We start from the raw sequence: 21654 nt of genomic DNA on the forward strand, positions 1-21654 counted from the left end.
ATTTGAATCTAATTTGATGTCTTTTTGTAAACGATGATGATCAAGGAAACGGTATTTGTCCATTGAATATTTTCTATATTTCAGTTGTCGAATCTGTGTTCTTGGTTCACGACCAGCGCTTTCACGACATGTCACATGTCCTTCGAAAGCAAGGGAGGTGAATGACGGAAATCGTTGCAGTGTCCAGGTCTCGTAATTGTTTTCGAATTTATACATTTTTGCCTGTATATTGTATCTAAAGATAAATTCCATACTAAGTCATAGACTCACATGCTGAAAATGTATTTTAATCTTCCCACTAGCTAGATAACCTTAGCTAAGGATTTGGCCCTCAACGGGCAGAGCATGCTAACGTATAGCAACAATCAGGTTGGACTGGAATCATGCATCCCATGTTGGTGGATGTCATGCTAAATGATCAAGTCTTTAGAATGTTTACTGTCGTCACTTGTCTATGAATGGCTTAAACATGATGGGGCTCTATTAATTCTTGTTGTGGATGTTTTCCAAGATGTTCAACGCGCATATCCTCTCTTACAACCACGGCAGGTTCAACAGTTAACCCGATTTGTGTGTATTTACAATATTTATACCAACAGAAACTACATTGACCTGAACCATGGCAGCCCAAATTTCAGAATCGGACCAGATTAAACAGGTAATGACTAGTTCCACCATCTTGCAAGGGCTTGTGTACCATAGTGACAAGTGTCAGATTAAACAACTGTCATATCTTTGTTTTGGAAAGTTCAAAGAGTTCCTGGGAACCTACAACAAGCTGACAGAGAACTGCTTCATGGACTGTGTCAAGGACTTCACCACACGAGAAGTTAAACCAGAGGAGGTAAGTGGCTTCCTTTGACATAACTCCTTCATATATATTTCATGCTTTTATTATCAATGTCAAAACTGCAAGGTTTATATCAGTATAAAACCAGCCTTGCCCAGGAGTGGATATTTGTAGACCTGCTGTTATCTTTTCCCCCCAGACCACCTGCTCAGAGAGCTGCCTCCAGAAGTACTTGAAGATGACTCAGCGGATCTCCATGCGTTTCCAGGAGTACCACATTCAACAGAACGAAGCCTTGGCTGCGAAAGCTGGCCTACTGGCACAGCCTCGCTAGAAACCTGCTGACCCTCCTCGTTACAGCTGCTCACATGGACAGATAGCATCAGAGGAGTCACAGCCAACACACCTTGGCTGGCCACAGCACTGCCTCGGGCCCCCTCGACATGGGGGAGTCTTGTCTCTGTGTATGGTTGGACAAGTGGACACCCAACAGCAGCCTTGAACTGTCCTCTGGCCGATATTTACCTCACCTCTTTGGGCCTGGGATGGTGACTGCTTGCACACTTCTGTTACAGAGGGCCGCCATGGGCCCAGAAGGTAAAGAACAGCCTGTATCTGATCATGACACAACATGCTGAGTTGTTTTTTGTTTTGACCCTGGCGGAACATGTAAGGAAGTAAGAATTAGATTTTTTTTGTCTGTTATGTAAGTGTAGAACAATGTTAACCTGGAGTATACATGTAAAAAAACAAAACACTGTCATACCTTCAGTTGTACCATTAAATGTCTGGTTAAATTGCCCACCGCTAGCTGTTTGCCTATGAGCTGCATAATTTTACTGATGTCTATGCCGGCACTCAATTCATTAAAATCATTGGCAGGATAATGCTTTGGGGTATCCACGGTGATGTCCTTCTGTGTATGACCTTTACAAATTACTGGAAAGTTTGCCCTCTGCTGGTACCATGGAAACACTACAACAATCTGTCCCCGGGGACATGAATCCTGTGTTGTCTGTGAAACTTTCCTACACAGAAGCTATTTCTACATGTTAGTGAAGCTCCCCTGGTTTTAGACTAGGCTTAAACTGTGTCCAGTGCAGTACAAGTTTTGCTCAAAGTAACCAAAAGCACACAGGATCAATATTTAAAAACTTTATTAGAAACGAAGAGAGCTCTGTTTATTTTACATAAAGATACAATGGCTAACTCAGATTTGTCCTCCTTTCCTTCATCCAGACCCCCTGGATATACTGAGCACTTTAGGAAGAGGGTTTTCACCAAGGAACCAAGTCTATAAAACATTTCTGTTTCATTTCTCTCTGCACATCAGGCTGAAACTCACAGGTTCAGTATACAGTATATACAGTACAGATGTATACTAATGCTTCTACCAACCTGACATAGAAAAAGAAAATGTTCTTAATATACCGGTACAAAGATGGTTTTAAAAAATAATATAAATCATTCTTTACAGTTTGTGTAAAATGTATTTTTCAAATACATGGTTTTGGAAGATTTATGTACAAAAGAAACAATCATATGAAACCCCTGGGTTTGAAATACATGTTCCTTCAGCAAAGGTTTTATTTGATTGGTCAGAACTCAGAACTAAATGTCGAAAATAAGAATAGATGTTTAATTTTTTAACAGAGTACCAAGAAATATGAATACAAGCAAAATACATGGTGAGAAAGAAGGCCACCACATTATGGTGTCACCCTGAAATAGTATGATCAAATGATAAAGGGGACAGACTTGGGCCCTATTGAAATGAAGGGGGGGAGGGGGCATACGTACTGCACAGTAGCTACCCAATTGAAACAACATATTCTTGCTGAGATTTAGGATGAGCACACGACATTCCTTTAACGTCATACTATCCCCACCGTCCCAACTGTGGAAGGATTCTCTATTGTAAAACATACAAAAAGATGTCCACGGACAGAATAAATATATTTAACAAGTTGCAAGATACCTTTATTTTACACAAAAAATTCAGGTCTAGAAATCTTTCATTAAATAAACTTCACGACTGTGATATATACTTTGTGAAATTTTCCATACTAAAATAAAAACTCTGCGATTACATACAAAAAGACAAAATACACTCGTGAAGGGAGTCTAGTCCACCGAAAAGGATTCTTCCTGTGTTCCACTGGCAATGTTTTTTTTTTTTTACTTTTCATCTTAATTTTCTTAAAAAGAGAACAGAAAAATAGTTTGCATAATTATCTGTGCTGATACACTGCTTAAGTGGAAGACAACAATAGCCGTTTTCAGTGAACTACATGACCCTTCCACGACTGAACTTGTCCCACTTCTCCAAAATAGGACACTGCTGTAACATGTGTACTTTGGCAGTTCTGATGGAGCAAAGTGAACAGAATTGACCTTTATACAAAACCATGTCCAGCTGGTTAAGTGACCATTATCAACACATCGGGACTCTACTTGAACGTTGTATTTTGTCTCGAGTTCTGCTGACCGGAACATACTGGTTATTACTGCATCCTCGTCGGGTCCATGTGTTCAGGACCTTAAGGTTGTTACTTTTGTGGTTGTTACTTTTGTGGTTGACAACAATGAGGGAGAGGGGAAAGTGCCTTAGACAGTTTGAGGATGGAGTCAGAGTGAGAGAGCAGGAGAGAGAGGGCTTCAGGGAAGAATCCAGGGGCCATGGAGGGAGTTTCATTCCATCATACATTCAACTCACATGGGAGAGTCCATTTTCCGCCACGGAGACAGGTGACTGGAGACAGGAAGAGGGCAGGAACTGGGTATCACCGCTTGGCAGTTGGGACTGGGAGAAGGTGAGGCAGGGCCAGGAGGGGCGTGGGGGCAGTTGAGTGCTTTAGGCTGCTTTCTCTTGCATGTCCATCTGAGGCAGCGGGATGCTGGGAAGGCAGAGGGGGAGGGGGGAGGAGGAGGGCGTGGCCGGGCCAGAGGAGGCGTGCCATCACCTGCACTCGACCGCCACGGTGTTCTGGGTAGGCGAGGCAGACGAAGGGCTCATGCCTGTATCTGAGGAGCCAGAGGAGGTGGAGGCCGTGGTGTGAGACACTGGGGGGAGGGAGAGATCAAGAGAGAGAGACACGTAAGATAGACGCTTTAGCAAAGGTTCATTGCCAGTGAAGAGAGGCAGAGGCCGTCGGCGAACACGATACCTTCTCTCTCCTTCTTCTTCAGTCTCTTCCTGCGTCGGTCGATGGAGGCCACCTCGGACTTGAGGGTCATGTAGTACTTCCTGATCTCCTGCAGCTTGTCCTGGAGGAAGGAGATCCTCTCAGTGCTGTTCATACTATCCAGCTCCGCTGGAGGGGGCGCAGGAAGGAGACAAACAGAATGCTTGTTACAAGGCAGGTCTGAACCAATAGAGAGCGCTCACACTTCCAACTGCTAGAAACTTGAGCAACGAGCATGTCTCCAGGAATCTTGGACATCAACAGCAGCTGTCAAGGTAAACTTGTAGATGAAGATATAATACTCAACACAAAGCTACACTCACTCAGTGTCAGAATGTATCCGTCTTTGTCTATTTTCCTCAAACCCAGAATGCCAGTTTGCATTAGTTAACGTATTGATCGTAAGCCAGTAGCTAACAGTAGCAGGCAGTATACCTAGCTGGAAGGTCCACTTGTAGGTGCGCGGTGAGGGGAAGCCCTGCTTGTCCTTGTGCTTGTCCAGGTCCTTGCTGTGAGGCGAGGACAGGCCCGGGGAGCGCGACAGCTTCTGGGCCTTGGACAGGGACGACGAGTGCTTGACTGGAGTCAGCTTACTGGAGTCCAGTAACGTCAAGTCCTCACTGTCACTGCTGTGACCTGGGGAAGTAAGGGAGGCCAAAATGAAGACGTAGGAATGGTGTAACAAGGGAAAGAAGGAAACTGTCTTCAAGAGATGGTCCTGTTCAGGTAAGTCATCGTAGGAGAAGCTGGCTTGGTTTCTCAGTCTTACCTGCTCCGTTTTTCTCCATCTTGGAGGTTGTGCTTGGTCGCTTCTGGTTGCGTTTCTGCTTCTTGGCGGAGGAGCTGCTGTTGCAGTCCATCAGCCTCTTCTGACCTGGATGGGAGGAAGGGAGAGGGCATGTTACACCCTGGGCTTAGGTCACATAGGCCACTGTTGAAGGGTAACAGTGGATTCCCGTGAGTTCAAGAACACCATGAAATGACCTCAAGACTGTGGTGACTAGCACTTCCACAAAACCAAGCAAATAACCAGGTAACAGTTGGGGGAAAAAAAAAAAAAGTTGAAAAAGTTCAGACTAGGCTCCAGACTGGAAGCACCCACCTCGGTCCTTGCCCTCCAGAGAGAGGCTGGAGTTGGAGGAGCTGGCGCTGGCGTCGAAGCCCTGCGTGGACTCGTTCTCGCCCAGCCCCTCCTGGTTCTCCCCGGCGACGCTGTCCACCTCGATGGTCACGTCGCTCTCGCTGCGCGTGCTGTGGGACTCGTCCGGGCTGGAGGCCACGGTGGGGGGGCAGACTCTGGCCGGGGCTGGGGGGGCCGAGGGGCCCGCGGCTGGGGCGGCATGGTGGTGGTGGTGGTGCTGATGGTGGTGCAGGATGGGCAGAGGCTGCTGTTCACTCATCATCATGAGCAGCTCCTCGCCAGTGGCGGGCTTCTCCTTCTCGTCCAGGTCGTCCAGGTCGACCTCGTGACACACCAGCGCCTCGGGGCCTATCTGGGGCATGAGCTCCTCCACCGTGGGGCCCTGCCGCTGCGCCGCCAGGCCCGCTCCTCCTGACGACGCGTCGTTGCGGCAACGCTGCACCTCCAGAGTGAGGGAAGGCATCTCCCCTCTGCTGTCCGGCTCTTTGGCGGCGGAGAGGCAGTCCTCCGCTCGCTCCTTGTGGCCCTCCGGTCTCCTGGGGTGCTCCTCTCCCTTCGCTCCCGTCTCCATCCTCCTCTCAGCCTCGAGCCTCTTCAGCGGAGAGCTGGAGAGGGTCTTGGGAGAGGTGGCCATCTTGACCTCGTCCCTCCGTTCCAGTCGGACCTTCTTATCCGGCGTCCTCTGCTCGGTGGCTTTGCGTTTGGCCACGCCCATCGCGCGCTCCTCCCTGCAGGCCAACTCCTCGTCCTCCTCCTCAGGGGCCGAGTCGGTGTCGGAGTCGCCGTGGGGCTCGGGGAGCTGCTGGGCGGGGAGGCAGTGCAGCACCACCATGGGCTCGTCCTGCCTCTTGAGCAGGCTGCGGGGGATGGGCGACAGGGCGTCAGAGGCCTCTGTGTGGTTGGGAGTGGGGGGGTTGCTGCTGGGGATCTTGGTGGGGGTGTCACACCCAGCCTCTCTGGAGAGGCTCCTCCGACCCTTCGTCCTGGGAGAGAGGGGCGTCGGAGGCGGAGGCGTCTTGCCGTCCTCCTCTTTGGTCTTGTCTTGGAGAGGGGACATCTTGTTTGGCTTCTCCGGAAGAGGAGACATCTTGTTTCTCTCGGAAACGGGCGACATTTTGTTGAGTGGCTTCTCCGAGACGGGCAACGCTTTGTTTTGTTTCTCCGAAACGGGCAACATTTTGTTTTTGTCTGGTACAGGCGACATTTTAATAAGCTGCTTCTCGGAAACGGGAGACATTTTGTTTTGTTTCTCTGTCACGGGAGACGCGGCAGCCGGCTCCTCTGTCCTCTCTGCCTCCCGCCTCTCCGATGACTGAAGTTTGTCGACATCTGTCTGCTCCTGGGGCATGCTGGGACACGGCAGGGGCGTAGCAGCCGTTACCGCAGCAACAGCGGCTGCAGCAGCAGCAGCAGCAGCAGCGGCGGCAGCGGCGGCAGCAGCCTCGGCTCTGCCTCTCTCCACCCTCCGATCCTCCTCCTCTTCCTGCTTCCTGGCCGTGGCAGGGTCGGTACGCTCCGCCCACGCCGGCTTCTTTTCAGGGGAGTCCTCCGATTCGCTGTCGTCTGACGAGTTTACGGATTCTTCTACGAGAGAGAAAAAAGTACAATGTTAACAAACACACTGTAATGTTCCACTGTGTCAGGTAGAGATGGTCATCTGCAGTGAAGCGGGAGGCAGTGTCATCATGACTCACCGTTAGACTCTTTGTCAGAGTCGTACATCCCAGACGTCCTCCTCGTCCGTCTGCGAGGGGTTCCTGAAGGAGAGACGCGGAGAGAGACCGACAGAGAGACAAGTCAGTGTGAGTCCTGGATACAACGTAGACAGCGTAAAAGGTCAAAGTTCAGCCAAGGTGTAGCAGTACACATAGGATTAGGAGCTGAGGTCCTGTGTACTCAAGGATAAACTCTACTTGACTAGTTAATTCTATACGCCACATTTAAATGCTAGCATTAAGAGTCAATCAGATAGCCAAGAGAAACATGACATCACAAGATTTCAGTCGAGTTTGCGAAACCGTTCTCATTATCATCATATTGTTGGTGTGAACTTTCAAAAAGTTAACGCCCCCACACCAGGGAAGCTAAGGTGAAATACACCCAACGCGTGAGCCTGTACGAGCAGTCAAGCTGCAGACGCAGCGCCCAGAGCCCCTGCCACATCACGGGGGTCCTGTCTGGCTCACCCTCTCCGTTGGGGAGCGACGAGGTGTCCGACAGCCGGCTGCTCTTGCTGTTGGAGCGGCCCTCGTTGCTGGGTGTCTTGGACACGCTGCGGCCCGCGCTGGGGGGCGTGGTCCTCATGGGAGGACGGCCCCTCTTCACCCCAGTCTTGCCCTGCTTGTCGTCCTCCTTCTCCCCCTCTTCTTTCTCTTTGTTCTGAGGGGGCGGGGGGGGGGAGAAAGAGATGTTATATTTAGCATTTTCCTTTTTTGGGATTCTAATTTGTTGTCGTGACGTGGCAACTCAACACAATCTAACCTAGTTTGGCAGTGTTGTATAACAGATCAGTACTCCTATGCTAAAGGTCATAGGTCAGAGGTGAGGGGCGCTACACCCGGTAGTGACCCATAAGAGGTCAGGAGGCTGCGAGGGGACTGAAGGAAGGCGAGCACCCCACCTTCACTTTCTTTCTTTGTTTCTTCTTTGTTCCACCTTTGTCCACGGGCCAGATGATCCGGTCTGCTTTCACCCACTCATCATACCTGCAGGACAGAAGCACCAGACGGGTTAGGACCCCTCAACACACTGCTGCCACCTGCCACGCCGCCATTGTGAAGAATAATGTGTTCTCAATGACTTGCCTGTTATATATATATATATACTGTTATATAAGCGGCAGCAGCTAAATTGAATATAAGCCACACTGGACTATAAGCCGCAGGTGTTTTAATGTTTAATTACCATATGTAAGGGTTCGTGCACAGAGGGGATGGTTGGGAAAGAGATGGCAGCTTTAGGAAGCTCCCATTTATTAGCCGTTAGCTGTAACAATCCATAGATTAGCCGCACCGTTATACAAGCCGTAGGGTCAAAAAATGAGACAAAAGGCGAGGCTTATAGTCCGAAAATTACAGTATATAATATATATATATATATATATATTTTTTTTCTTCTCCCAAAATGTTTTCTCCCTGAGGTCAACAAGTTTAAACCAGCAGAACAAAACTGTTCTAAAGCGACATAAAAATGTTCTCCTTTAGCCGGTGCCATTTACCGTTTATCTGAGAGCTGGGGAGGATAGGAACAGGTCTGCTGCTAGATCCATACCTGACGTTCCAGCCGTAGTAGTGCACCAGGTACAGCGCCTCGCCCTCATCAGTCTCCGTCTTCTTGATGTTGGCCTCGTAGATCTTCTGGGTCTTCCCTCGGCCGTACTTCACCCGGACCTTAGTCCCCGTCACAGAGCCCTCCTCCTCCTCCTCGCCCCTGGAGACGAGAGAAACACACACACTCCTGTAAACCACGCTTTACTTCATGTTGCATGTGTTTATTTTACAACTCACTGAATTCCTATTGGACCACTGAATTGTGACATCAACAACTAATGATGATGATTCCACTTAGAGAGGAACTCTTCATTCATCAACTTCAAACTAACGGGAGAAAAAAACGATATATATGTATATATATCTTTTTGCAACTCTTAACGGAGGTAAAGCAAGTGGCATAAGATCCCCCCGCACCTTTCTCTGAGTTGACTCCTCTCCCCGTCTTCATCCTCCTCCTCCTCGTCCTCGTCCTCCTCCTGCTCCTCATCCTCAGACTCCTTGTCGGACTCGTCCAGATGGCGGTGGCTGCGTCTCTTCCCCGGGGGCTCTCCCAGGTCGGGCCTCTCCCTCTGCTCCTCCCCGCTGGTCTCTCCTGCCCGGCTCTCCTCCCTCTGCCGCTCCTCCCTGATCTTGTCCAGCTTGGAGGGCTCCTTGGCCTCAGCCTTGATGGGAGTGCCCCTCCTCCTCCCCTGGAGAGACACGGCCACACACGGGGGTTAGAACAGAAACACACCAGCACAGTGTGGACGACTCACACACACAGGACAGAAACACACTAGCACAGTGTGGGCGACACAGACACACAGGACAGAAACACACTAGCAGTGTGGACGACTCACACGGGGGTTAGGACAGAAACACATCAGCACAGTGTGGACGACACACACACACAGGACAGAAACACATCAGCACAGTGTGGACGACACACACACACACACACAGGACAGAAACACACCAGCACAGTGTGGATGACACACACACACAGGACAGAAACACACTAGCAGTGTGGACGACTCACACACGGGGGTTAGGACAGAAACACACCAGCACAGTGTGGACGACTCGCGCGCGCGCGCGCGCACACACACATACACACACACACACACACACACACACACACACACACACACACACACACACACACACACACACACACACACACACACACACACACACACACACACACACACACACACACACACACACACACACACACACACACACACGACAATGATCACAACCTTAAATGGAACATGCTGTGTCCCGGACGCTGCCCAGAGACGACAGCAGGGGCCGTCTGTCCAGGGTTCATACAGATACCGTATAATGAAATTCCAGTACTTTCAAGGACTTTTCAAGCACTATTTTGTGGGTTTTCAAGGACTACAATCAGAGATCTCATTTATCAAACATATACTTTATTTACTTTAAATTAATCCTTTTAAAGCTACATATGTTATTCAATCAAGGACAGCGAGTGATTCTCCTTTTCTTTCGTTTTTTGATTAACATTACAGAAATGGACAGCAGTGGGTTTATTAGACGGCTGTCTCTTTAAGACCTGATGCATGTCTCAGATCTGACACAAATCCAGTTCTCTTCCAGCTCTTCACCTTCATTTAAGACTTTGAAACTCATTAATGACAGCTTACGAGGATACTCGCCAAAATGGTCATTTTAACAATTTTCTTTTTCGTCCTCAAGTAGGCCTAATGAATACGGTACTGGCACGCGCTGGCTGAGAAGAAGCGGTTTTTCCTCTCTGTGTTTGGAGTCGGGTGTTTGTGCAAAGAATGCCACTTCAGACAGCGCTTCTTCAGAACCAATTCTACTTTGGCTCTTATCGTGCTTGAAAACACTTAAATTGAGAACATGATCATATGCTATAACGCAAACCAAAGAATGCCAGAAAAAACGGATGGTGCTTTAATTAAATTAGCAGGAGGGGGATGGGCTGAGGCGTTAATTTTGAGTGAAAAGAGTGTATTTATGTTTTTTTTTTGTTTTTTTTTACACTTCAAAATTACTTTGTAAATTCATATGTAGTCATTAATATGACTGTTTAAGGGTTTTCCAGGACTTGGATTTCAAAAAAGTAAAATTCAAGTACTTCAAGCACTTTAAGTGCCTTGTACGAACCCTGTCTGTCCTCTTACCCTGGGGGAGGAGAGGGTGTCCTTGTGCTCCTCTTTGTCGCTGTCGCTGTCAGACTCCGCCTCCTCCTCTGCACCGGGCTTCTCCTCCGCCGGCTCTATCTTCACGAGCGGGGGCGGGCCTTCCTTCGGCTCGACCACGGGCGCCTTCTGATTGGGCGGGGCGAGGGGGCGTGGGTTGTTGTGGTGAATGGTTCTGAACTGGATGCTGGCCGATCTGCAGTACTCCTCAAACCCGTACAGATATCTGAGAAGAGACGGGGATCAGTTAGAATAATACCTCTCGTTCCTACATAAAGCACACGCACTTGTACACACAACACATAAAATCTGACCAGGAACATAACCAAAGTAGAGCTGTTGGCAACATGGCCACCAGCTACAAGTCATCGGCCACCAGTCCTAAACAATCAGTTGATCCCTATGTTTGTAGATGAGCTATGAGCTCATCTTAAACACCTACTTCCTGTATGCAGTCTTGACGTTGTAGGAGGCTGCAGAGTTGAGGACGGGGATGCCTAGGTCTATGTAGATCTGCTTCCACACTGAGCCACTCTCAATCTGCAACACACACACACGGTAAATCACGTTATGTTCCAGCGTGTACTTGACCTATCCATAGCTAAAGACATCACTGGACCGAACGCTAGTCCAGGATACCCACTCCACGACTTATGAAACGGGATACGTTTTATGGTTAGTTCTACGTATCACATGGAATGTGGGAGCCAATCAGATAGCCAAGAGAAACATGACATCACAAGATATCAGTCGAGTTTGCGAAACCGTTCTCATTATCATCATATTACTCCTATTGGTGGGGGAGAGACAGAGAGAGACCGAGAGAGACAGAGACAGAGAGAGACCGAGAGAGAGAGAGACCGAGAGAGACAGAGACAGACAGAGACAAAGAGAGACAGACAGAGACAGAGAGAGACAGAGAGAGACAGAGAGCAGAGACAGACAGAGACAGAGACAGAGAGAGAGAGACAGAGAGAGACAGAGAGCAGAGTAATGTAACAGCACTGACGCTGTGGCAGCCTCCCTGGTGGTAGACCAGCCTGAAGAGCTTGAACAGGTTCAGGTCCTTGTAGCCCAGCACAGGAGGCTTGTTAATTGGTGTCCCTGGAGAATACAGAGGAGCACATTAAAAATCGAGCATAGGAACAATCACTTAATGCTTTCTTGTGACTGAAGACACTGCAAAACCCCGTCCGCTGGATCGTTTGTACGTACAAACGTGGTGTGTGTGTATGTGTGTATGGTAGGTAACACTGCTCACCTCTATCCTCCATGAACTTGTAGAGCTGCTGCAGGAAGTGGTCCCTCTCTTCTGGGTCAGGCTCATCCTCTGGGGGCTGGGACACACACACACACACACACACGTTAGAATCTTGATTGACTGGGCCAGCCTAGTGATGGTTGCTATGAGCTGTGGTGGACACTAACACAGGCAGACCTAACAGCAACACGGAGGAAGATGTAACAGATGCTCGGCCAAGACGTTGCATAGCAACCTCCTAGTTCATGCCATCTTCACGTTACACCAGTGTTTGTTCAACATTTAGTCAGTGGTGGTCGTTCAAAGGTGGTGCTGGTTGATTCCTCGTTCCTTGGTGTTGACCATTACAAGGGGTTAACTAAATAACCGGGAAAACCTGTTTCAAAATCAAGTGACTTAATGCACAACTCTCAACACACATTCTGTCCTTGTTGGGATACAATGGGCTGCCTACACACAGAATCAGGGAACGTTGTGGATATGACTGGAGATAGATGGGCATGAATGCAGTAAGCCAATACCCAGGAACCATGTGAACAACACATGGCCCATAGTCCTTAAAATACCTCCACCACCAAAGCTACACCACCATATCCAAGCTGATCCTACTTATCCTGTTTTGCGTACAGCAAACCATGCTAAACCATGGTCTTCATAGGAATCACTAAACAGACATTGAGAAATAGCAGCAGAATGATGGGACAGCTGTAGAGAAGCACATGTTCTATCTGTGCGTCTGCAATGGCAGCATTCCTTCCCCTGCTGTGACTGGACCAGATTAGAGAAGCCATCGGAACTGAGCGCATGCCATCCAAAAAGGAACCCGGCCTGGCCACACCCCCCCCCCCCTGCTGGCCCTCGGCCAATCCCCACACAGCACCTCTCTGAAACGCTAGGAAGTAGCCACTGCAGCGAGGCATTGGGGGTTGCCATGGGAACGGAGTCGGAAGCCACACGAATGGCCATTTGTGGGAGTCGTGGGAGCAGGAAGAATGAACCATTGTTGCCGTCGGGGCGGACGGGGAGGGTTCCCACATGCTGGGGCCCTATTCACCAGGCTGGCTCGCCACGGTGGTTCAGTGTCCACCGTGTCGCAGCCACACTGAGGAATGCAGCCAGGGGCATCAATGGCTTGCTTCTGTGCTTCATGGAAAGAAGACACTATCTGGTGTTAAGGAAGCTAGGAGTTAGTTTTAAAAAGGGACAGATAGCCCTAAAATTCCACCCCCCCCCCCCCACCCCCCCCCAAAAAAAGGTATTTGTGAAACTCAACAGCAATGTCTCTTTCCAGAAATCATGACCAGGTTTCTCAAAACAATCCTCAGAACTTGTGAGCAGTTTCATGTAAGAATAATTTTCTTTCTACCGAACTATTAGCCTGGTCCTAACCAGACTCTCGTACATTTCATTTGTACAGAGTTTGGCCGCGCTCCATTGACAAGCGTTGACTTCCTTGTAGACGGGTACTCTGTCGAAGTTTAAAACTATTGGATCTGCCCAGAGCCACTCTGATCTCCCATAATCACTACCGTTCACCTGAGCCAATTCCTTCACCACTTCTGTAACAGAGCTAGCTGCCGTAGCTGGAAAATCTAACTGTTCCCGAACCCCGTGGGGAGGAGGGCCACAACATCATGGCCACAAACAAAACTCAGCAAAACTTGTTCTTACTCCAGCTTTAGCTTATGGATATTCAGCAGCATTGCTACAACGGACAGAATGGCTTCGCTCGCATCTTTCTACGCCGCCATTACGGAACTACAACACAAACTAGCGCACCACATCAACGTCATTGTTCTCAGCCACTCTCTCTGTTTGCTGATTGGCCGGTAGAAAATTATCCGGAGACATTTGACTTACGTACCTCATGGCCAGACCTAGTACAGAAGCAAAATCAAAATTGAGCGGAAGTACGTAGGAGGGCAGAGCCAGGCTACCGAACCATACCCGTTGAGTAAAAATATGTATTTGAGATTTTGGGTTGAACTGTCCCCTTTAACACTGGGCACTGGAGTAAGCCAACACAGAGCTTTCTGACATTTAAGCCCCTGACTGATTAAAGGAAGACTACTCTTTTCAAATGAAGCAAGATGATGGGATTTTACAGCGCAATATCCCTTTAAAATAAAGTGAAGACCACTTCCACTTCCTGTTTTCACAGAGTAAACAGTGAGGATGACACAAGCATCTCCAGGCATAACAAGTAGATTTATAGTAGCACTGATGCTAACATTATTACAGTGGTGTGAAACAGTTAGATCCACCCCAACTCATCTGAACGTCAGCTACAAACAAAACGTAATCAAGGCTGGCCAACTGCAAACAGTAGCCTACAGGAAGTCAACTTCCAAGACAACGATCAGTGCTGCAACGCTTTGGGAGGCTCTTTACATAACTGTAGATGGGTCTTACCTCCTCTTTCACTGCTTTCTTCTTCTTTTTCTCCTCATCCTCTTGATGCTGCTCCTCCTCTTCCTCCTCCTCCTCCTCCTCGCTCTCCTTGCCCTCCGCGTCCTCCTCATCGCTGCTGGAGGAATCCAGGATCTCACTCATGTCCATCTTCCAGCTCTCTGGCACCAGCCTGGTCTGCAGGAAACTCAGAGCCCCTTCTAACCCTGGGAGGTGAGCAAAAGAGACGGTAGCAGAGGAGGGTGAAGTAGAGGGAGATGAGGGGAGAAGAGGAGGGTCAGGGAGATGAGGGGAGAAGAGGAGGGTCAGGGAGATGAGGGGAGAAGAGGAGGGGCAGGGAGATGAGGGGAAAAGAGGGGCAGGGGGAGAAGGAGAGGAGACAGAAAGACAGTCAGGATTGGAGACAAGCAGACAGCCAGGTTCAATTTTACGTGGCGTCTGAACATTCTGTTCTAAAACCTAACTCAAGTGCACAATCTGGAACTTTACCTTTTCTGGTGGAAAACTCTTGCTTGCTGATGCTGTCCAGGTTTACTTCATGGATGTCCTTTCTTGCAACAGTAACACTGGGGAAGAGAAATTGATTGTACATCATGACTGAACTGTCGCATACCCCTCTGTTCCCACTCATATGTACTTTTGCATTTCCAAATGAAATAGCAGACAAATTATGTTTTTTTCAAAGATAGGACGCTTATGTAAAACACTTACAATTTGGAGTCTGCGAAGGATCTCACTAAACATTGGTCCTTTTTGACAGCGAGGTCATCATTGCAGCTGGGAGACACAACCTACAGACGACAAACACACGAGTCAGGGCAATACTGGTTGGATCAGTCACAGCTCAAAAAGAGAGTGAAAGTGCATCGTCACAGGGCCAAAAAAAGAAAGGGACCAGGGTTTCGGAGCGTGTCCTGGACAGGAAGTGACTCACCAGGGCTATGTACCAGGAAGTCCTGTCAGAGCCAATCTGGACGCTGGTCACTTTTCCTAGCAGGCCGTCGTTGAGCCTCCTCTTGTCGTCTTCCTCCTCCTCGCTGGAGGAAGACTCTTTCTCATCATCCGCTCTGCAAGGGGTGAGAACAGACTGTGAAACCAGAGCCGACTGCAGGTGAACTAGCCCGTGGCTAATGCTGGCATGTTTACAGTACTGTTGATCAACGTGTCGTTTATGTCTCACTGAACGGCCCACAGGCATGTTTAGAAAGACACTTTATAGACGTTAAACATTTGAGACAAATATCAAAAAGTACAGAACAGGGTACAGAACGTCCCGTGTGCTAGTTAGTTTTTTTTAAGGCAGATAAACATGATGAACTATGTGTAAGGATCAATGCTATAGTTAATTCTACATAACACATGTAATAATAGTAGGGGTCAATCAGATAGCCAAGAGAAACATGACATCACAAGATTTCAGTCAAGTTTGCAAAACCGTTCTCATTATCATCATATTTCTCCTGTTGGTGTGAAGTGTAAAAAATATGGAATACAGATGTGATACATGTCTTCTATAAAATCAGAGTTTGTATGTTCAACCGTGAAGATGTCACTTGACATGCAGACTTGTAGTGTCTGCTCTGTGCCTAACTGAACAAGTAGAAGAATTCCAACACGTCCAACTTTTCTGTAAATCTGAAAACATCCCAAAATATTTATAATACCTAAAACATAAAGGTTAATAAAGGTGACAGTCTTTCTTGCTTTACAATTCATATAAACATTTCTTTGGGATGCATTATCAAATGTTTTGCGCTATTCTGAAAATTATAAAGCTGTGCTTCGCTTCAGTTTATATTCTGATATGTTTTTCTCCAATCCTCATTTTACTCCAAGGAGTTTTAACGCTTTATACAATGCAAGCTCTCAAACTCATAGGTCAATTCAGTGCAAAGACAGGCAGAGATTTCTAGAAAATCCATCAAGAATCAACAACCATCAGATGCTCATTTCAGTGTGAAAGACTGGAGGCGCCAAACAAATGTCTGAAAAGCATGTCATTCTACTGTCTGTGAATCTGTCTGTAAGCAGGTCAAGGGAGACTCTTGCTCCATGCTTCTCCCCCCTGACAGAAAAAAAAAATTGATGATAGCCAGCGTTGAAGATCCTGCTTGTTAGACCAGAGGAACAGCTTCTCTAAAAGATAAGTCTACTTCTTTCTGCATACAAACAAGTACAAGACCAATAGAGACACAGGACTGTCTAAAGTCAACTTACACAGCCTGCGACAACCGTCTGCCTCCACGATTCGACTTCTTCCCGATGACAGGCGTTCCAAAATGTTCAGGGTTGGTTAGCGGCAGTTGGTCCAACGTCTGGACAACAACAACAAACAAAAAAAGACAGTGTAACTCAAGGTGTCAGATGTTCCCCCCACGCTTCCCCCAGACTGGAGATGCATCCAGTGAATGGGTGCGTATGGGATGGGGCTTCCCTCACCTCGCTCTCTGCAAAGTGTCTCTCCCCCTTCAGGCACAGGGAGGTCCTCCGCAGGGTCTTCTCATCCCCATCGTCAAACACTAGAACACAAACACACAGCTCCACGTCAGACCTGAAGCAACAGGGAGTCAGGTGGCTGAGCGGTGAGGGAATCGGGCTAGTAATCAGAAGGTTGCCAGTTTGATTCCCGGCTGTGCCAAATGACGTTTTGTCCTTGGGCAAGGCATTTCACCCTACTTGCCTCGGGGGGGAATGTCCCTGTACTTACTGTAAGTCGCTCTGGATAAGAGCATCTGCTAAATGGCTAAATGTAAATGTAAACAGGGGTGGAACCCTAACTGACAAACTTTACAGACACCTGCTAGTGGAGATCTGGTATTTGGCCAGATAACCCAAGGAAGATACTTAGGAAGATAAGCCAGGAAACAAACTTTTTTTTAAATGTACAGAAAACGTAACTATGACTACAGCTGTAACATTTACTGTTCAGAAATGAACTTCTGCCACCTCTGCCTGGCGTCTTGTGTCACTTACCCACAGTGTACCAGCTGGCATCTGTGAGTTTACCGATAACTGCCTCGCTGGAGACGCCCTCTGTGGTCTTCACCTCCACTGTGGAGCCCACCTGCAAGGGGGAGAGGAGGAGAGACGTTCAGTTAAGGAACAAGAAAATGCTCACAACAGCGCATAAACGCTCATGACCCTGCAGAAATATTCACGATGCTTAAGGAGGGGCAAGCAGGGTGTTCAGCTGAAGGCGTGCATGTTTAAAATTGTGTTATGCATTCAGTTAGAATGACTTAACGCAAATGATAACACATCTAATAATGGTTGTAGGAAACCATTCTCATCATCATCAAATGTTCCTGTTGGTTTGAAGTGTGTAAAAAAATAAATAATAATAATAATAATGGTAACGACCCTGCAGAAATTCTAGGGAGAGAAGATGCATCTTACCCTCAACGGCCCTTTAACCTGGTCGTCCTGGACAACCTGCGAGGTGGACTCTCCTTTCAATGTCACCTGACAAAAAGGAGGCGAGAGAGGGAGAAATGAAAGGTGAAATTTCCGTCAAGGTGTGGGGGTATATACAAGATTTGAACAAAGGGGCTTTGAGGTGAGCCTCCTGTGAACTCAAGGATACATTTTATAGTGAATTATATGGATCACATGTGTTGTGGGAGCCAATCAGATAGCCAAGAGAAACATGACATCACAAGATTTCAGTCGAGTTTGCGAAACCGTTCTCATTATCATCATATTACTCCTGCTAGTGTGAAACGGTAAAACCCTGGTGATCGATGACTTCTGTACTCTGAGCTTACCATGATAGTTATGTCACAGCTACGGCTGTACTTTCTGGGTCCCTCTAAATGAGTGTGAGCTCAACGGCACAGAATTCTGTGTGGCTCTCAATGTGCCCCTTCGTATAATGCAGCTAAACCCACTATTAGACAACTTTCCATGGTTCTTGGGGTCTGACACGAAGCAGCTGAGTCACACTGTTGTGAATCTGCTTCCTGTAACACTCTTGATTGTTCTGACATTCAGTGAGAGAAGAGGGTCAATGGCTGTGCCCTTGTGACAGTAATAATGGCCCATCTAAGCACAGGAGAACAGTGGAGAATACAAGCAACAAAACACCTGGCCTTTATGTGGCTAGCAGTTCCGACTCAGTGACAAACTATTGCTTATGACTACTGCTTATGGGGTGGTACTGTAAACCCTACAAAACCCTGTACAGGCCACAAACAGGAAGCTGTCTAAGAAGCAGATCCTACAGCTAGGCAATCAGCATCCTAAATAATAACATCAGAACCAACAGCAAGTGCACAAATAGCTGGTTCAGTCCTGGATCACTGTGTAAACTTTTAAGACTGACCTTTTGATCCAAGTACAAGTTCGCTCTGCCTCTATAGGATCTGCACAGAACAGGACGTCTCCTGAAACTAACTGTTCAGACAACAAGTCCCTGCTTGACAGCTGTTCCTGGCAGATTTATTAACCAGATATAGTAATGGTGTGGTTCACTTATGTATCATTACTGTCACCTTAAACTGGATGAATAACTTAGAAAAAGGAAACTCTCTGTCTACACTGAGCTGCAGACAGAGTAAAGGACAATGTCAACGTGATCTGAAGCTCCCGACCACTGAACTACAGTAACCAGTGGCATTCTGGAACTAGGCATGACATTTTCTCTGTCTATCGGTAAAAATAGACAGAACTATCAGCCATACCACATTAATCGTGTTGTGTGTCTCTTATGGTTGTCGCGTGATGGTTATAGAGAAAGGATAGCGTTTACACACTATGTGCTTCTCCGATATGCTGATACATTGTCAACTAAGCAAGTTTTTTTTTTTTGGGGGGGGGGAATTATGCTTCACGCGTCCATGATAGTGTGTTTCCTCTTACCTTCACCTTCACCATCCGTTTAACAGTCTTGATCTTGGCCTCGCAGAAGGCTCCTCTGTACTTAGCACTCACGTCCGTCCCCACGGTCAGGTAGGCAGGCTCATCCGCTGCCTGAAGGAAAGTGACAGACATCTCAGTTACTGCTACACTGCATTGACAGGTCAGATATTCAATTTCCTAATCTTACACATCAACATAGGGGTTATAACAAGATTACAACTCAATAACACTGCTATTTCTGTTTAAAGGTTTGTTTGCAGGGAAAGTCTTGGTTGATTAAAGTAAAAAAATAAATCAGAGGTGGGTGGACGGGTACATGAAAACGTCAAGTATACCAATGGTTTTTAACTGACCTATGTAAATGGAACAGTCAGACAGACAATTCTTACCCACAACATCTTGCAAGCTAAGGCAAAAAGAGGCGTCGGCTACACTGCTGTTTTCAACAGAGCTTAGCCAAGTGACTTACCTTCATCTTTGAGGCTATTTGAGGGAGTCCAGCTCGGTAGATTTTGATTGCTGGAAGACAGATTAAATAGAAAGAAAAGCTTATTTAATGGATGTGTAAATGTTGCGATTTAACTTAGTTATATTGTCGAAAATATGTACATGGGCTAAAACGGGCTAACGGACTAGCCAGTTACTTCTAACGCATTCTTTTCAAGCTCGATGCAGCCCCCCTCCCTCCAGATTCACAAAAATGTGTGGAAAATGTAGCTAGGGCTAGGTTGCTTTCTCAAACAAATGGTAATCCAATAATTAGTTTTTCTAGAACACATGTGAAAGTTCTTTAGTTAATGTCCAACGTTCGCAAATCACAAGGACGTTGCACGGGGACAACAAAACAGACTAGCTAGTGCGTGTGTTCCTTCCCGCTTTGCTCGCAGTCTGACTGTGTCACGTCGCCATCATAGCTCGCCGTGCTGCACCATGTCAGACACTGGCTCATTACAAACTGCCCGTGAAATACACACAGCAGCTGGAAAGAAATGTGTGGTGGCTTCAGTCATCTTATGTTAGTTAACATGTTGGCTCCCACCTCTTAACATAGCCTGAATGAAATATAGGTGTTTTCTAAAGCAAAAGAACAGTATAAGATTACTCCCAAGTCGCGGGCTAAATTTAGCCAGCTAGCCAACTAACCTTGCTGGCTGGCTGAATAGTTTCTCGATATGGCGATTTAAACCGTCTTGCTATCATGAGTAGCCATTTAGTTCCGGTAACCCGTGTCAACCTGGGCTTCTCCTTCATTTAAATGAGAAGCGGTGGGCGACAATGAAACAAAAAAGTATGTGCACTGGAATTATTTATTTAATATCCAGATTCACAAAAGGCGCATACATTTCTTCACTGCAAAAACAAGCCGACTAACGTAGCCACTGCCATTCAATTCCTAGCCTAGCCACCTCCTTCTTATAATCATAATACCGGGAAATGTGAATACCACCACTCCATAGTTTAACCTTCTGAGTGTTGTGGTAGATCGTACAGATTAAACCCATAAAAGTTTACGTTTCATTTAGGAATAATATGAACGTTTTTGGTACTTACATGCTACGTACGACGCAACTGCTCACCACTTGCTAGGGATGCAATGCAATACACGAATAACAAGCTGTTGAGCCCAGGCTGTGTTTCTCGAACTCCGATTGGCTGCACAGACAGCGGTAGTCCGATGGAAGTATTATGATTGGTTTGCAGATGCTTCTATTCTATAGGTTATACTTTTTCTTCGTTTCTGGTTGGTTGATATGAAAGCGGCGCTTTCATGGACGTAACTTCATTGGACATCCATCATTTAGCTTCGGTAGTACCAGAATCCCGGCCGAAGTCCCTAATTTAGAAACATGATTGGCCGGTCTATTCAGTCATAATCTTTCTACCATTGTCATTGGCTAGTTACACGAAGATGATCCGCCTACCTGGCATCCTTGTCATGGGTATGTCGAGCGGGCTGGATTGTGGTTATTGCTAACACAACTAATATTCTGCCTTGTAATCCCTACGAAGACGACAGCTCCCAAATGGATAAAAGAAATGCCTGTTATCTGTGTATTCTTAAACTGCGTTAAAGGAGGCAAACGGGGAATAGCTCAGAAAAGGTCGATAGAAAGCTGAAGGTAATGGCGCCTGGTATCGTTTGTAGGACGTCAGAACAAGCGAGTCGATTACGTAACCGGAAGCATGTGCAGGTAAAAGCCTAAAGGGGGTTGCTGTCACACTGTTTACACAATCTCAAAAGATACACGCCGGTTTTTTGACTTCCTTTTATCTAGCCAGCTGGCTGCTTTGCTGTAGAAAAGCTAAGATTAGAGCTGAACTTGACAATAAACTTGAAGGGCTGAGACAGGTGTACAAGTACCAGGTTGGAATGCAAATGAAGGCCACCAGTCTCTCCCTGGATAGAGCTGCATGTCATTCATACGGTCAGATGATGTCTGGCCCCAGGGCGGCCCCATACATACTCTTTCACTGACAAAGAATGTGTTGGGCAGTCAGAGACTACAGTGTCCATGGTCAGTTAGTTTAGTGGTTGTTTTAACAGAGAAGAACCACGGTTGATCC

The 21654-nt window shown here is 47.2% G+C and overlaps 2 protein-coding genes and 4 non-coding genes across 7 annotated transcripts; 1 reads left to right on the forward strand and 5 right to left on the reverse strand.

Annotated features, from left to right (window-relative positions):
• The first annotated feature begins 93 nt into the window (after positions 1–93).
• Positions 94–2003, forward strand: timm9 (translocase of inner mitochondrial membrane 9 homolog). The gene is made up of 4 exons (XM_084678587.1): positions 94–187; positions 600–658; positions 749–844; positions 990–2003. The coding sequence occupies exons 2-4, from the start codon at positions 620–622 to the stop codon at positions 1122–1124; spliced, it is 270 nt and encodes an 89-aa protein (XP_084534713.1). The 5' UTR covers positions 94–187; positions 600–619; the 3' UTR covers positions 1125–2003.
• arid4a (AT-rich interactive domain 4A) lies at positions 1931–21220 on the reverse strand. Of its 2 annotated transcripts, none has more exons than XM_084678568.1 (25): positions 20641–21220; positions 19559–19608; positions 19090–19200; positions 17629–17694; positions 17206–17296; positions 16672–16751; positions 16450–16547; positions 15167–15299; positions 14944–15023; positions 14722–14798; positions 14236–14438; positions 11824–11899; positions 11572–11666; positions 11005–11102; positions 10545–10788; positions 8803–9077; positions 8387–8545; positions 7737–7821; positions 7303–7495; positions 6811–6873; positions 5078–6700; positions 4745–4849; positions 4411–4611; positions 3958–4104; positions 1931–3853 (listed from the first exon to the last, which is right to left on the reverse strand). In XM_084678568.1, the coding sequence occupies exons 2-25, from the start codon at positions 19562–19564 to the stop codon at positions 3750–3752; spliced, it is 4413 nt and encodes a 1470-aa protein (XP_084534694.1). In that variant the 5' UTR covers positions 19565–19608; positions 20641–21220; the 3' UTR covers positions 1931–3749. The 2 variants fall into 2 exon arrangements, with proteins under 2 accessions (XP_084534694.1, XP_084534700.1); XM_084678574.1 differs by lacking the exon at positions 20641–21220 and adding an exon at positions 20233–20320.
• On the reverse strand, positions 7077–7157 carry LOC146299965 (small nucleolar RNA SNORD53/SNORD92). Its single transcript, XR_014744360.1, has one exon. It is a non-coding gene; the product is annotated as a small nucleolar RNA SNORD53/SNORD92 (small nucleolar RNA).
• On the reverse strand, positions 11270–11350 carry LOC146299966 (small nucleolar RNA SNORD53/SNORD92). Its single transcript, XR_014744393.1, has one exon. It is a non-coding gene; the product is annotated as a small nucleolar RNA SNORD53/SNORD92 (small nucleolar RNA).
• On the reverse strand, positions 15610–15690 carry LOC146299967 (small nucleolar RNA SNORD53/SNORD92). The gene has a single exon (XR_014744426.1). It is a non-coding gene; the product is annotated as a small nucleolar RNA SNORD53/SNORD92 (small nucleolar RNA).
• LOC146299968 (small nucleolar RNA SNORD53/SNORD92) lies at positions 17856–17936 on the reverse strand. Its single transcript, XR_014744415.1, has one exon. It is a non-coding gene; the product is annotated as a small nucleolar RNA SNORD53/SNORD92 (small nucleolar RNA).
• Positions 21221–21654: the final 434 nt, after the last annotated feature.

The sequence above is a fragment of the Hypomesus nipponensis genome, chromosome 3 (genome assembly GCF_054491055.1).
Source record: "Hypomesus nipponensis isolate SF chromosome 3, ASM5449105v1, whole genome shotgun sequence".
In the NCBI taxonomy this organism is placed as follows: Eukaryota; Metazoa; Chordata; class Actinopteri; order Osmeriformes; family Osmeridae; genus Hypomesus; species Hypomesus nipponensis.